We start from the raw sequence: 15,860 nt of genomic DNA on the forward strand, positions 1-15,860 counted from the left end.
AAAGTAGTCATAGGGCCAAATTTTTAAGACTGGACAGGAGGCCTTTTACTCACACTACCAAGCTGTTACTGCTTGACAGCACTAGAAACCAATTACATGAATTCTGACTCTTAAACAAGAATACTGAAATTAGATACATACTATGTAAGAGAACAAACCGCCAAAGCTTCAGAACACTTCTCTTCTACCTGGCATGCCCAGTTTAAAATGGCTTCCCATTACTGAAGCGCTTAGCTACACTCCAGGGTTTCTGACAGACTTTCCCTATGAATTTTTCTGTAGAAATGACTCAGAGAGCAGCCTTGAAACAGGCAGCTTCCAAGATCGGATATTTGCGTGACCTTGCAGACCTCCTCAGGAAGGAAATGAGTTCCTCCAAGGAAAACACGTGACAGCAGATTCAGAGCCCATTCTGCAAGCGGGAGTCATTCAATGAGGCACTCCGGTCTTGAACTTCAGGGTGAACTGCGGTTCCTACCACGCTTAGAATATGTCAGAAAAAAAAATGTAAAAACCAAGCATCCTCCCCTCTACTTTTCTGTTGTTTTCTTCCTTGGAGTGACAGTTTCATTGCTAACTATAAGCAGAGTCATTACAAAATAGTCTCCCACATCTGAATTTGTAACGTGTGACAATCATTTACCTGTAACCCAACAATTTACTTGTACCCCTATACTGTAAATACTCAACTCTGCACACAATAAAGGCAGCAATTAGTCTAAAATAGCTCCCTAATTTATTCAAAATTATTTTGATATTGTACACATTAAAATCTAAAGACTTCACTGACTTCAACAGTGCTGAAATTAAGCATTATGAGATTTAAGAGCAGAACTCCAAATCGGTTTTGTTTGCTTGTTTGTTTGTTTGATTTTTCCTAAAGAGTAGTAGTGATTTATTTGACAGAAAAATTACATTGCTTTCAAGTGAGAATGTGCAAACTGATTTAGGCAGAGCAAGAACCCATTTAAAACTGCTCAAAATTCAGACTTCATTTAAACGTTTTTCAGGTGTTCAGAAAAATGTTTTATTAGCTTATCACTCTCTTTATCCAGCCTCTTTTAACAAAAGACATTACAAGAAAATTATTAATCTAAAGAGGCGGTATTACTTAGAGTAATTCACTGTATGTTCAGACAAAGGTTTTCAATTTGTATAAATATGGACAAAGCTGGAAGTAATCAAGTAAATTAAAGTGGTAATAAAAGGTTCCTCTGATAGTATTCTTACCCAAAAAGAACTACAGTAATTCATAGCATCCTGCCTGCATAAGAATTTCAGTGCATCGGAATTTCAGGAGAGCTGGAGCACGTGTCTACCAAGTCTGAAAAGAAAGCTAATTCAGCAGAGGGAAAGACAATGTAAAAAAAAAAAAACACAAAAAAACTTCATGGTTGCTGCTTTAATTGGTGGATCTGAATGGAAAGGTCACTTTTTCCTCAAGAGTGATCATAAGAAATGCTCAAAAGAGGGTGAAAACATTATTGTATGTCTAATATAATGCCCCTTCCCCAGCAAGCTGCAGCATATTTTTTAAGTGGAAGGTTGTAATCAAATGCAGGGGAGAGAACACCACCTGCCCATACTTAAGGCACATGAAAGAAAAGATTGCATCATATACATTCACCCAAAGTTTGCATAACCTCACCGGGCATCTCGAGCCCTTTCAGTAAGTGGGAACCTTTCACCCCCTGGGATGAAAAAGGGCCTCAACGCAGGAGCTCCCTCACATGGCAGAGTTTTCAATGTACAGCCAAATTTTAACCCTCAGTGCTAGCCTTCCAACAGCAAACACTTACTCACAGAAAAGCAAATGCGGCTCACTCCACCCAAGCTGAAGACCACCCTGTACAGTGGGAGAGCCCCAGCGTTGGCAGGGCCATCCTGGAGTGACCCGCTGCCCCAGCAGCCGTCTACATGGGGGAAGCAGGAACCATAGGAAAGACCACAGAGCGACCAGGAGGTCCGTGACTGCTGGAAAAACACAGGGGCTTTCTCTCCCAAGCATTCACCTCTACCAATCTCTTGCATACCTGCACATGTATTTTTCCCCTTTTATAGTTTACAGAATATAGTCAGGTTTGGTATATTGGGAAAGGCATTGAAAACATCTATTTTTGGATAGACAAATTTTAATTTTTTTAAAATGACGATGTCAGTCAAATATTATTTGTAATATTTTAATAATTCCTTCAATTATTCCTTTGATGTGCACAACCTTGCATGTATGTGTTTAGAGTCTTTGGGCCACAAATAAAACATTTTAAATACCTACTCAGATGAACTGTCATCCATACACTGATCAATATGTTTTCTTCTCTTTAGTAACATACGATTAAGATAGATATTGCTCAAATTCAGTTTGAATGAGTTATATTCTCATTGCTGGTTTAATCTGGAAAAAAAGTTTGCACACACTGTCATTAGCTATAGCCTAACGAGTCTGCTTAATGCTTCTACCACAAGACACATATGTTGTGAACGGCTGCCTGTCTTTAATCTCTTTTAAAGTTTGACTGTATCACAGCAAATAACAAAACTCGGGTGTATAGCCTCACATTTCAAAATAGCCAGTACGTCTCCAGAAACACAGAGATGAGTTTCAGTGAGGAGGCTACTGTAACATGGGAACCTACAGCAACTGCCAGCCAGTCTTAGAGTAAAGCGCTGGGTGCTTACCAAGAGAACATTAATCTATATAACCAATACATCAGCGTAGGTTCTTCTCTTTCCCTTTGTCACAGGATGTTTTCATTTCTCTAGTAGTTAATGTATTTTCTTTTTCACCTTTAACTAATTTTACCTATCAGCTAGACTTAGATATGGAAAATTTCTCTGACATTCAAATGCATTACAAGCTTGAATTGACATTGTTATTCATAGATAGCATGAAATCTCAATATAAACTGCATGGGGTAAACAGGAGAGTTTGACAAGTCTTAAGTTTTGTTTGCATATATGTGGATACTTTTAGAGAAAAGAGAAAAGCTGAATTATTTTGATCAGGGAAGCACTTTTATTATTTTTTTTCTTCATCAGCTTCAAATTAGCCATTGCTTCCTCCAGCTGTGATACTCTGAGCGTGTTAAGAAACCTTCCAGTACTCTCTGCCATCAGAGATGTTCCAGCTTATTTGTAGTTTAACAGGTTAGTGTTTATCTTCTGAGGCAAAAATAGAAGTTTAATACCTTTAAAGTATGTATTTCAAAATGTGTGTGAATTACAGGTGGAATTACAGGAAACAATACAGAAAAAAATGCTGGGGTGGCTTATGATTTTAGGCATACCTATAACAAGAGCTATATTAACAATCCCATCCTGATATTAGTCCTGGGGCCCAAGAGCTCCATCCCCCTCTCGCTCCCATCTCTTCACTCAGCCTAACAGTAGATTGCTGCTCCCATCTTCATCTGTCCTGGTATTAACAATGATTTATCACCCACAACTGGTGAGCCTACAGTAAGTAATGGTGTAAGAAATGATTCATGCAGTATGGCACTAGGAAGTAATGACATCGAAAAGGCCCCTCTGTACTTTTTAGCTTTTGAAGAAAAGACTATACATTTTATTACTATTTATTTTAATTTATATGAGCTGTTGCATATGTTACATGAAAGACCTCATTGTACCAGGTTTTTATTTTCATTTTATTTAGAATACCCTTTGGAAACAGAATGTGATATCAAACCCATAATTTCATTAAGAAAAAAAAGCTGAAACACTTATGAGATAGAAGAGAATCTTGACATAGAGATTCTCTGATATTTTGGAATCTCTCATATTTCAGTTCTTTTTTCAAATTTAGGGAGTGTCAATTTTCAGTCAATAGCGAGTACTGTTATAACAGTGTAATAACATCAGTTTGGACATCAGAATTAATTTGTTATTAGACTGGCACATAAGACAGGACATACAGAGCCAGGAGTTGCACTCAGACCTGTTCACGTAGATGAAGGGCACAAAATCCAGGCCTTTCAGTGTAGTGACAAGGGAGAGTGAGGCTACTGTATTTCAAACCAGAAAAACTATAAGAAATCAAATAGTAGTGCCTCCGCTGACTAGTGGAACTAGCCAATATTAATTTAAAACTTTTTTCTTATTTAATCTTATCCATTACATGATGCCAACAGCTCGCCTGAATATTACTGTGACCATATAAATTTTCTACATACCTGTCATGCTTGCTTTCATATTTTGTTCTAAGCATAGTTGAATGAATATTCCTTAAACCTGGGATTACATCTCATGTACTTGTACAAGATCTTATATTACAGGACTTCTTTTGAATTGAGCCTTTGGGAATTACCATAGTAAAATTAAGTAAAATAATTTCTATACTTTACAGATGCAGTTGGCAGAGATGATAGTACAGTGGAATACCGTCTATTCCAGTCACAAATGCCCACAGAGATTTCCTTTTTTTTTTTTTCCTTAAAAAACCCTCAACTTCCATATAGATATGAAGTTGCATATGGTATATTACTCCACCAAAATATCCTTGCCTTTTCAAATTTTCAGCATTTGATTTCTGCAGCCAATGTTCTGTGGGCCACTAAAAGGCTATGAATGAGGGGTCTGTCATACTTTAGAAGATCATTCTCAATATCACAACTACTTGAACAGATAAATCACAAAGGAAAAAGCTAGCCATAGGCACTCCAGTTACATTTCTCATCTGTGCCCTCTCATACTGTAAAATATAATTATAGGATCATACTGTTACTTTATGTTATTACGGCCAACATACTATAAGGAAGCTAAAATTGCAAAAGTCTCAAAAGAGAAGACTGAGATTACATTTTGGCAGGAAATTTTCATTTCTCCAAAAACACAAATGTTGTGAGCATGGGAAAAAAACCAAACCACCAAACCTTGTTGCTTTCAAAGTCAAACTGATGCAACTTTGAGCATGTATTCAATACAAACACATAAATAGCCCAAAAATTCTGGAAGTGCAATAGTGTTGTAACTGAGATGGATGGGGAAATATTTCTACAGAACCATACTCCTGACTATGGACTCATTGCTTGTTCCTTTTTCTTCCCTTTCCAGTTTTCAGCGCTCAGAATCTCACGGAGCTCTTTCAGAGGAGACAAGGTGTATGTGCAAATACACAGGTGCTAGCAGGCAGCACAGAATTTTCTAAATTTTGCAGTGCAATTCTAGCTACAACAATGTCTCACATCTTGGCAACTGGCGACAGCTGAAAGCTGGTCGGTAAGCTCTCATGGAGGGGACCTGTAAGGTACAGAGGCAGCCCAGAGCTCCAGTCCCTCAAGCGCTTTTGTCTAAGGCATTAAAACAACCCTGCATGTGCTCCTCTTCCACAGTTGTAAACTGGGATATTGCATAGGACCAACACCCCGCACAAAGGAGAAATTCGTAAAACAAGTGCTACTTCCACTCCAGCCTGCAGAAATTAAAAAAGAAAAGGCTATCGTAAAAAGCAATCCTGCTGGCACCATCAAGGCACATCATCAAGAAAGTCAGTGATAGATTACTTATTTATTAGCTACCCAATGTGTTCTAAGCACTTTACTGATGAAGACAATGCGCTTTCAATTAAGCATTTATACTGTAAAAGGGTAAGAATTGCTTAAATAAGCATTTACGGAAGGTCTAGGAATAACTCAGTATAGTCACACTATGATAAAATAATCTAATTTTCTGTTTTCTTTGCTCCTCCTTCATTTTTCACTGACTTTAGATAACTGGAAAACAGAGCAGGCTCTGTCTGATCTGCAACAGCACATTATAAATGAGATGTGAAAGCTGTGAAGGGCAGGAATTCCCTTGCCCCACGTCCTCGGTGTGGGTGCTCGCTCTTGAGGGCAACAACGTCCTTCCCAGCAAAAGAAAAGGCTTCCTGCGTGGAGTGTCAAGGGATGCCAAGGGAGATAGGGGGCTGGATGGCTGGTTTTGGTGAGAGGTAAATAGAGATGGGAGAAAGCGGGAACACACAGTCTTACCACCCATATCAGGCTTTGAGTCCAAAGCGTATTTTAGCAACCCAACACGGCTTTCCAGTCCGTGACCTTCTGGAGGAGATTCCCTCTCCATGGAATATTCAGGCTTTCCAAATTAGGCACCGTTTCTGACTGGTATGAACCCCTATGTATAGGTTCACAGTGCTGAGGATACATACAAGTATTATTATTTTGCTAGGAAGTGTACATTTTGCTGAAAAAAGAGGGTCAAAGAAAATCATAATAGATGTACACTTGTAAAGCCTGAAATGGAAAGTAGTGTACTGGGATCATTGCTGGATTTGTGTTTTAAGATCAGACAATATGAAAAAAAAATATAATAGGTCATGAAAATTGTTCAACATAAGATGAAGAACTAAAAAGCTTTAACCATGCTCCTATGATTGTGTGTCATCACAGGGCAGAGTTAAAGTAATTTGGATGTCTCTTCATGAAGTAATTTAACATATTAAATTAAAGCTTGAGAGAAATCTGAATATTGAGTGTTCTGCAGTGCTTATTTGGGAGATATTTACATCCAGGTTTTGGAGTGGGTTTCCTCCTATTTAAAGCATACTATTAACCACCTTCACCTTTGTCTGAAAATGTATTTGCTGTCACATTTTTTTAAATATTTGCATTAAAACAAGATTATACCTTAAAATAAGTTCAGAATATACATACCTAACGTATAGACATACATATTCTTATCCTTCCACACACCTCTCAATGCCACCAAAGAGTGCTTTAGCCTACTGTCTGTGGGAAGTGTTTTTAGCCATACTCCCCCAACTAGCTTTATCATTCCCCGGTAAAGCACTAAAATAATTAGCTTACTTATTCTGTTTATCAGTTATAAGAAAATGTGCTGTAATGCTAAAACCCGTAAATGTTCTGCCTTTGAAAGGTCACTTGTTTGTAACTTTTCCTGATACCAACCCTATCTTTGTTACTCTGGTAGGCAGACACTACCTTTCCTAAACAAAGGATCAACCTGTGCCCAAAGTTCTAAAAAAGTTTTTTATTTGCCCTTAACCTGATCTATTTGCTTCAGTTCCATTTTTATTGCTTTATTATTTATTGTTTTAACACTAATTCTCATTCTGAGGAAGTATCTGTCGTGCATTATATTCCACCACCAACCTTCAAGCATCGTACTGTCTAAAAACACATAAGCAAGGAAGGGTCCATCAAGAGGTCGTTACAATAAGCAAATTCAGAGCTAGAACATGGACTTAAAGTCCTTTATCTGAACAGTTTGGACCAGATCCATGGAAAAGTATGAAAATACATTTTACTTAATGCCTAGTCTGGCTTCCCTGGAAACCAGAGTCATGAGAACAAAGATAATAATGCCATACTACTTATGGTTTTATTTAATTCTCTTGTTCTTCCTGAATAGATTATGCCTTCAACACCATCATTTCCACTAAAAATTGAAGGAAATAAGTAGTATGTGAACATTTTTTAAAGACTTGCCAACTGTTAAATTTGTGAAAGTAAGTTTTAAAAAACTATGGCTTATATTATTTAAAGGATCTTAGGTAGATAAAATAAAAACAATCTCATAGTACTTATAACTATTGTAAAGTCATAGTTCATTATCCACAGTCATAAACACAAAGAACTTCAAACTATGCTAAAACAGTCTAAAATTTATGAAAAAACCCCAACCAACCCCCCCCCCCCCCCAAAAAGACTAATGTTGTTATTACTGTATTGACATTTTCTATTATCCTTCTAAACTCTACCAAAGAAATACCAGATGGTGGAAACACAGCCACTTGAGAAAACACTAGACTAAGGAGAGAATGTTCTAAAGTCTGCCTTAATATTTATATATTAATGTCATAAAATAAGTGTAGCTGGAAAAATCTTTGTAGTAAAATAGTTCATTCCTATATCAGTCCTCTTCCATGCAACAACTTAATATTTTTGGATCTTTGCACATACTGAAGCACAGCAGTTAGTTATATTGTTGCATCTATTTCTGGGTTAAGTAATATCAGATAATATTCCATACTAATAGATGTGAGCATTCATCATTTTAATTTCATAAAAAATTAATACACTGAAATATCTGTCAAGCAATATCTAATCTAATAATAATATCAAGCTGCATCTAATCTAATAATAACCTAATAGTAATGAAAGTCCATGAGTTCCACATTTTGTCAGGTTGGATATAGTGTTTTAACTATACGTTAAACTTGCATAAGTGCCACTATAGAAAGTAACTTTCTACACTCTGAATCTATTAAGTACAATGTAAGGGAAAGTGCCACTTACTTAAATGTTTAATAACACATACCACTGTAACACTGACATACTATGTCTTTACATATCAGTTGGACTTTTTTTAGTTAAATAGCTTCCATTAAATAGGAAGTTAGTAAAGTTAAGGATACACAGGAAAACTACAAATTTAGATGTGAAAATATTCAGCTACTAAAAAAAAATACATGCATGGAATATTAAAAATGGATACCAAGTTGTCACGGTTTGACCGCAGCCAGCAACCACGCACTGTGCAGCTGCTCCCCCCTCCCCCTCCCAGTGGGGTGGGGAGGAGGATTGGGGAAAAAAAAGTAAAACTCATGGGTTGAGGTAAGAACAGTTTCAATAACTAAAGTAAAATAAAATCTAATACTAACAATAATAATGATAATAATTGTAATGAAAAGGAATATAACAAAAAAAAGAGAGAAATAACACCCAAGAAAAGACAAGTGATGCACAATGCAATTGCTCACCATCCACTAACTGATGCCCAAACAGTGATCCACCCCTCCCAGCCAACTCCCTTATGTTTATATACTGGGCATGACAGCCTATGGTATGGAATATCCCTTTGGCTAGTTCGGGTCAGCTGCCCCGGCTCTGCTCCCTCCCAGCTTCTTGCACACCTGCTTGCTGGCAGAGCATGGGAAACTGAAAAGTCCTTGGCTGAAGATAAGCGCTACTTAGCAACAACTAAAACATCAGCGTGTTATCAACATTATTCTCACACTAAATCCAAAACACAGCACTGTACCAGCTACTAAGAAGAAAATTAATGCTATCCCAGCCAAAACCAGGACACAAGTAAAACAATTAACGTGTAGTTTATATATAAATATATGTGATCAAATATATTTTTACTGATGTACACATATATATGAAACTGTATATATTTACTTAAAATACAGGTATATGTGTATTTATTCAAATTCAAGATTCTAGACATTCGTGAACTTAGACATCGCTAGAAATTACATGTATTTCTGTTAGACAAACAAGTCTACATACACATACATACAAGCATATGTAGTATTGCCTTTATATACCAACACAAGCACTAAAATATGTGCATAAAATGAATAAAATATATATAGACACATATTTACATGTATGTGCATAATATATTTATATGTAAATCCAGAAAGCAGTGTTCCTGGATTGTCAACCCCACTGTTTGTATAAGTACAGATTTGTAAGTGCTGGGTTCTTATGGTATCCCAGTATACCAATTAATGATCAAGCTGCAACTACAAAATAATGCCAAATAAAAATAGTCGTAAAGCTTCAACACATATTTTGCCAGTATCTCTGCAAAGACATTTAAATATGAGAAGTTTTTCAATTCATAATACACATAGCAGGGAAGCAGACTTATTTTTGCGCTCTATTTGTAGAAGCTGTGGACTTGACAAAGTCTCCTACCTTTACACAGTCAAAGTAGGCTTATAAGAGTTGAATGCAGTTCTCCCTACATGGAAACAGTTTATGGCTGCTTCCCACCAAAAAAATATTTATGAGTAATGGAATTGACACGCTGTAGAAAACCAAATCCTTGCATCCTGAATCAACAGTGTAGGAAAGATAGATGTGTATGGATTCTGCCACTAAAACTAGGTGAAAACCACACAAACAAGAAGCTCCCTTTTGTTCCTGGAATTGTTGAGTGCCATTCAGAGGACTGCCCTGCCTTCATAAACATGCCCAATACACGTCAGCACTAATAAGATTCAAACAAAAACATGGAGAACCACAGCTAACCTACAGCAGTTCAATTCAACAAAAGATCTTGCTTGACTAAGCACTACAAAAATTGTGCCAAAATTATGTTTTGGCAAGAATATATGCGTCAGCTGCCAGATTCTCAGTAAACATGAAGGTGAGTAAAAACATTGGTTTCAATGGAGTTATGCTGGCTTTACACCATTTAAAAATACAGCTTATTGTCTATCTTCCTCTTTTGTTACACTTTTTCATGGCTCTTAGCAAATATTAAATGAGCAATATCTTTCCATCCACACCTTGTAACTTCTCCCCCAAATATTCTCTCTTGTTCAAAATAAATCTTATCTTTTCATTTTTCTTATCACTTTCTTGAGTATAAATACATCTATAGAACAATAATTTTATGAATTTTCTCTGAAAAAAATGAACATATTTTTCAATTGTCTTTTCCTTTCCATTGCAACAAGACCAAAAACAAAGAATCAATATCAAAACTAATTAGCCATAAATATTTTCTTTGAGGTAATATGGTGGGCTCAGTGTAAGCATTTGCACCTTCTATTTTTAAAGCTCTCAGTGTTTATGTAGCTAAAAATTATTTCTAATTTATACCACAATTTTGACCACCACCTCATAAATTCAGCATATCACCAGGATATTTCCTGTTCTCTGTTTTAGTCATGGTTTATCATTTTTCCATTTTTAATATGCATCTGTCTATGATCTACTTAAAAAAACCCCAACACCACATCTATAAACACTAAAATAGCTATAAGCACGAAGGTATATCATGTGGTCGTGTAACTAAGCAAGAAAGGACTGCTCCTGGAAGAACACAAGTGCCCTCAACCCCCTCCACCCCAGTACAAGTTGAGAAAGAAAAGCAGCTCTCAGGGCTGGAGCCGTAGTTGCCAAAGGAAAACACTTTCTCATTTTCAGATGTCCACAATTGCTATTACATTGACTGTTAAACACACTTCAGCATAGACGCCTCTGTTGGACAAGCGTACAGAACTCCTAATTAAGGGGTTTCATTTTTGCCACAAAAGGAGCTAGATTGTAACGGCATCTTTTGTCCTATGCTTAATGAAGGGTGAGATATTGTTTAAATAATTAGTAACACCGCTGGAAGAGAATGCAAGTAATTAGCATAGCTTGACACCCAGAGCAACACCAGTTGCTGTTGTTAGCATCAACAATGTGCCGGTTTAAAAAGAAAACCACAAGAAAGAAAGTGTCACTCGAAGTGGTTTTGCTTTTCTTTTTTAAAGATACAATTAACCACTCATTTTTGAATGAATCCACTATACTATTGGCTACTGCATGCTCATTCTTTCAGAATTTTTTTTAAAGCTTTGGGTAGCCTATCTGTCAAACCCCACGTATTTTAAAAACCTGCAGCAGCAATATAGCAAGCAACAACCCGTTTTTCCAGGTGGGGATTTTCTGATCCACTTGAACACTGAATTTGCCAATGGCGTGTGCACATTATCTGTAAGTTAACAAAGACCATCTGCAAGCTCGTACCTAAGATTTACGTTAGCAGCATGACCAGTGACTCAAGAGGTCGTATCACCATTTATCGAGGAGGAGACCTGAACGCGAAAATGGACCTGAAATTCTTGCTTCTCAGCGACCAAACGCTGGTGTGAACACATATCATTCCTTTACTCCTGAAGGATAACTCCCAATCTACAGAACTGAAAATCTCATTCTTGGACTTTGATATATAAAACAGCACAAATTTCTGAGATGGAAGAGGCAATGAGGAAAGGAAAGACATAGTTTTCAGGTTACCTTCTTAGGAACAGAGAACGGACACTGGATCTGGATGGAAACTACCTAGTCTACTGTTCCTGGGCTCAGAGTATAAACATGTCATAACCGCTGGCATAATTGGCATGACTAATGTCATCACTGGCATTAGCAAAGTGAAATAGGCTGCCTCATGACAAAGGGGATAGGAACCGGATTTCATGTAGGTTAATGATTATCCGTATAAAGTACTTTTAGATAGTTTGGGTACAAAGGAAGTCCACATCTCAAAAAAAGTTGTACAGATATTATACACAATGATAGGAGTTGCCATTACAAGGAAAGAGTTATTTGACCTAGGCCTAAGGTAACCATTAAATTAGTACTTGAATTACTCTTCGAGGTGGCTGGCAGAAAGTACTTTATTAGGCTTCTGCCAAGTTAGCTAAATTGTGTAACGTCTAAAGTCAACGTTCCTTGCTGTCTGAGATACCCATTCAGAGTTTGCTTAGGCGTCTTGGCACAGAAAAGCCATAGATCAGGCAGAAATACCCTAAATTTTTCTTCCTATCTGCAATACAAAGTCAAAGATCTCAGGAGAAGATACATGCCTTTCAAAGTCTTCTTTCAAGATTTGCCATATCTAAGTACACCAACACTAAGAAATATTTAATATTTATTGACATCCTCAAAAATATACTTATCTAGTATTTAATTCTGAGGGTATTTCATGTTAAGTAGTGCATTCCTACTCATATAAAGTTGATAAACAATACAATTGTTCAATCACTGTTAGCTTACTAAATAGTAGCACCTGTTAAGGATATAAACCCATTGGATTATTGAAAGCTACTGTAAGTCCAGGCACCTTCTGTTCACATTTATAGTCCATGCCCCATTTTATCAATGGCTAAACTCTTACCTATTAAAATAACAAACCAGTTTAGAAAAAAAAAAGCAAGCAAAAATAACAACTCCTCCTTAGTAGATAAAAAAGTCTTTAAGAGATGAAAGGAAGCTATGAGGTCCAGGTAAAGAAGTGTCTTTCATTATGCTAAAACAATCATAGAATATGATCTGCATGTTTGCACATGCATAGAGGCACAAAACCCACACAGCATGTGTATGCAGATTTCACCTGCACTCACATAAAGTTATCATAGATATGTGTGCAGCCACATATTTTTGTCTTAAAACTTTTAATAAAACCTTTCAGTTAGTTAAACCTATTAATTCAGTTTCTTTTTCCACCTCTGAAATTCCGAGTGAGAAGGCTGACAGATAAGCTTTGCCCTCGTGGTTTCTCGATTGCAGTCCATCTTTAAAAAAAATCCCCCTCCAGCCACACACAGGCACACGCAGACTGTCCAGAGGGACTGGGTGGAGGAAAGTGTGGGGTGCTTAATTCCTGTCTTTGCTCTGCAGCAGCACCTAAATCAGCTTGAGAGGAATGTACACCCAGGTGGGTGGGTGGCCACTCGCTGTGGCCTCACTGGCAGGAGCTGTGCCTCTGCCAGCAGCCTGGAGAGCCACCAGAGCACCCTGTGACCTGGCTGCCCACTGCCACCCCACCCAGGGCATCCTGCGCAGGGCCAGGGGGCTGCCGGAGCCACCCGGCTACCTGGCAGGAGATGTGCCAGTAGCTCACCGAACCGTGGGAATGCCACAAGAAGCTCAGAAAAAATTTTGGTTTTGTCTCCAGGACTGCACCGCCTGCAAGCCTGGGTGGGAGACAGCACGGGAAGAGCGGAGCCGGCATTCAGTTTCCTTGGCTGGACGGGCAGCTGGCATCACTGAAGCCAGCACGAATAAATGCATCGCCTGTTAGCAACGATGCAAAGGGCTTTTCACAATGAAAGCAACCAAATGAAAAATAATCAACAGCAGAGCGTACGCAAGGAATGCCTGGCATTTCAATCAGTGCCTGTGTGCAGTCAGCACTAAACCTTGCCAGCTGCCACGAATAAAGCTGTAGGCAGATAAGAAAATTCACCTAAACAGTAGTATATGCTACATATTCCTTATGATAGCTGTAGAGAAACCAAAGCGCAACTAAGGAATCTTTCTTTAAGCAAAATCTGACACCTTCTCAATGGTGATGAGCAAATGCACTTATAGATTTGTATGTGTATCTCATGCGATTAGAGACCGCGCACCTACCTTTCCCAACCCCTGCCCAAATGAGGAATTTAGCATGCAACCGAAGGGCACTTTCCTTCCCAACCACACGCTGCTTGGCGAGAAAGGCCGATAGGTAGCACTAACCTTTAGCTTGTCATAGCGCTCACTTAAAGCTGCCACCTGATGGTCACGGTGTCGCCCGACCAGTTTACACAAGGCACAGATTAACTGGTCGTCAGTCACGCAGTACATGTTAACTTTCTCGTCCTCGTGCTCCAAGCACATTAATCCCCTGATGTGAGAGTCTGGGATGGGCTCGATGAGACGGTGGCCAGTAAACGGCTTCTTGTTGGGGTGAGTGGCTTTCAGGCACTCCTCGCAGTAGGACACCTCGCAGGTAACGCAGGTTTTCACCGCCTCCTGGGCAGGGTCCTGGTCGCAGAACTGGCAGAGGACCTTCTCGCAGGACGACATGTTGTTGCTATCGAACGCCCGCTCCCGGCGGGTCTCACTGGGGGAATTTGGCCCGCTGACCGAGGCTTTCTGAAACCTATCGATGATGTTCTGCAGGGTGACGTTGCGCTTAAGCCCGTCTAGACCGCGCTGGCTGAGGGTGATGACATAGCGGCAGGTCGGGCACTGGAAGGCGGTGATAGACTCCACCGGCTCGTTGGTGGCGCAGTGGGAGACCAGGATGCGGTGCGCGCAGTTGAAGCAGAGGCTGTGAGCGCAAGGCAGCAGCAGCGGGTCTTCAAACAGCTCCAGACAGATAGGGCAGGTCAGTTCCGACTCCAGTGTTTCCATCTTCAGGCAAAGCTTTCCTGTGGCGTCAGCAAAATCCAGGGAAGCTGATCAGCTATCTGGAAACACATGTAAAATTCGATTAGGCGAGGGAGAACATGAGGGGTCAGCTGTGGGGGGTTGTCAACTTTCGCCACTGCTCCCGGGGCTATCAACCCACCACGCCGGGCGGGAGAGCAATCTAACATTTTGAACCTGCACAGGCACACATCAAGGTATTTAAAACTGGACTGCTTTATTTTTTTTCCCCCTCTCTCTGTTCACTTAAGAATGCAAAACAAAAGCTCCTCCTTCATTTCTTTCTCTTTCCCTTTCTCTCTCATGCGATTGAGGAAAACAGCAGATGTTTCTGTGCGTTATTAAAACCCAAAATGATGACCTTCAAACAGCCTATTACAGCAAAATTAGATTTCTTCTGCTGATGCTGCTTTTGGCTTCACTCATCTAGTAGTAAAACTTTTTTAAAAAGCTTCACCTTTGTATAGCATTGTGCAAGGATTAGTCCAGAGTATTATAACCGATAACCTCACAGTCGCTATTACAATTAACAGAGTTGTTTTATCAGATTGAAATTTTCATTTGCTATTATAGCAATAGCACAGCATTTAGAGTACATGTCTGTGTTTACCTGCATAAATATATATCTGAATATATACAGGGAATAACGTTTCTAGGAAAGCATGTGATATTTTATATATAATATATGTATGATATATATATCATATACTACTATACTCCTCCTATGTATTTCAAGAACATATGCAAATGTATTTATATGTACCTGTACTTTTGTGCATATGTACCTGTACACATATGCCCAAAAACATATCATATACATGTTTGTAGTAAGATAAATATAGCTAGAGGATCGCACAGTGTTGTAACTGAAATGCCTAAAGGAAGGAGGATGAAGTAAATGCTAAACAGTAGTTTAGCCCAAATTTCTGATGATCCTAACCTCTGGTACAAGAACAGCCTCCAGAGAGTAAGATAGTAAAATGCAGTGAGTGAAATGTGTGATTTGCCTAGGAGGAGTTTGTGTGTGTGTGTGTGCATCCACTTTTGTGTGAGTACTCTCTACTGCTAAAACTTAGGAACTACTGTTTGCTTTAGTTTGCTTTATTAATCACCTGAAGTGGATTAGGAATCAATGACTTTTAAATGGAGGGCATGGGATTTTCTGGAGAACACAGCAGTACACCCCCGTCAGAGATC

The 15,860-nt window shown here is 38.8% G+C and overlaps 1 protein-coding gene across 1 annotated transcript in view; it reads right to left on the reverse strand.

The window, feature by feature from the left end:
- Window positions 1–15,860, reverse strand: part of MID1 (midline 1) — a 253,489-nt gene that overhangs the window by 86,119 nt on the left and 151,510 nt on the right. Inside the window, exon 2 of the mRNA XM_050896708.1 lies at window positions 13,989–14,704. Coding sequence (XP_050752665.1) covers window positions 13,989–14,648 — 660 coding nt within the window. The 5' untranslated portion in view covers window positions 14,649–14,704. The remainder of the gene's footprint in view (window positions 1–13,988; window positions 14,705–15,860) is intronic.

The sequence above is a fragment of the Gymnogyps californianus genome, chromosome 1 (genome assembly GCF_018139145.2).
Source record: "Gymnogyps californianus isolate 813 chromosome 1, ASM1813914v2, whole genome shotgun sequence".
Lineage (NCBI taxonomy): Eukaryota > Metazoa > Chordata > Aves > Accipitriformes > Cathartidae > Gymnogyps > Gymnogyps californianus.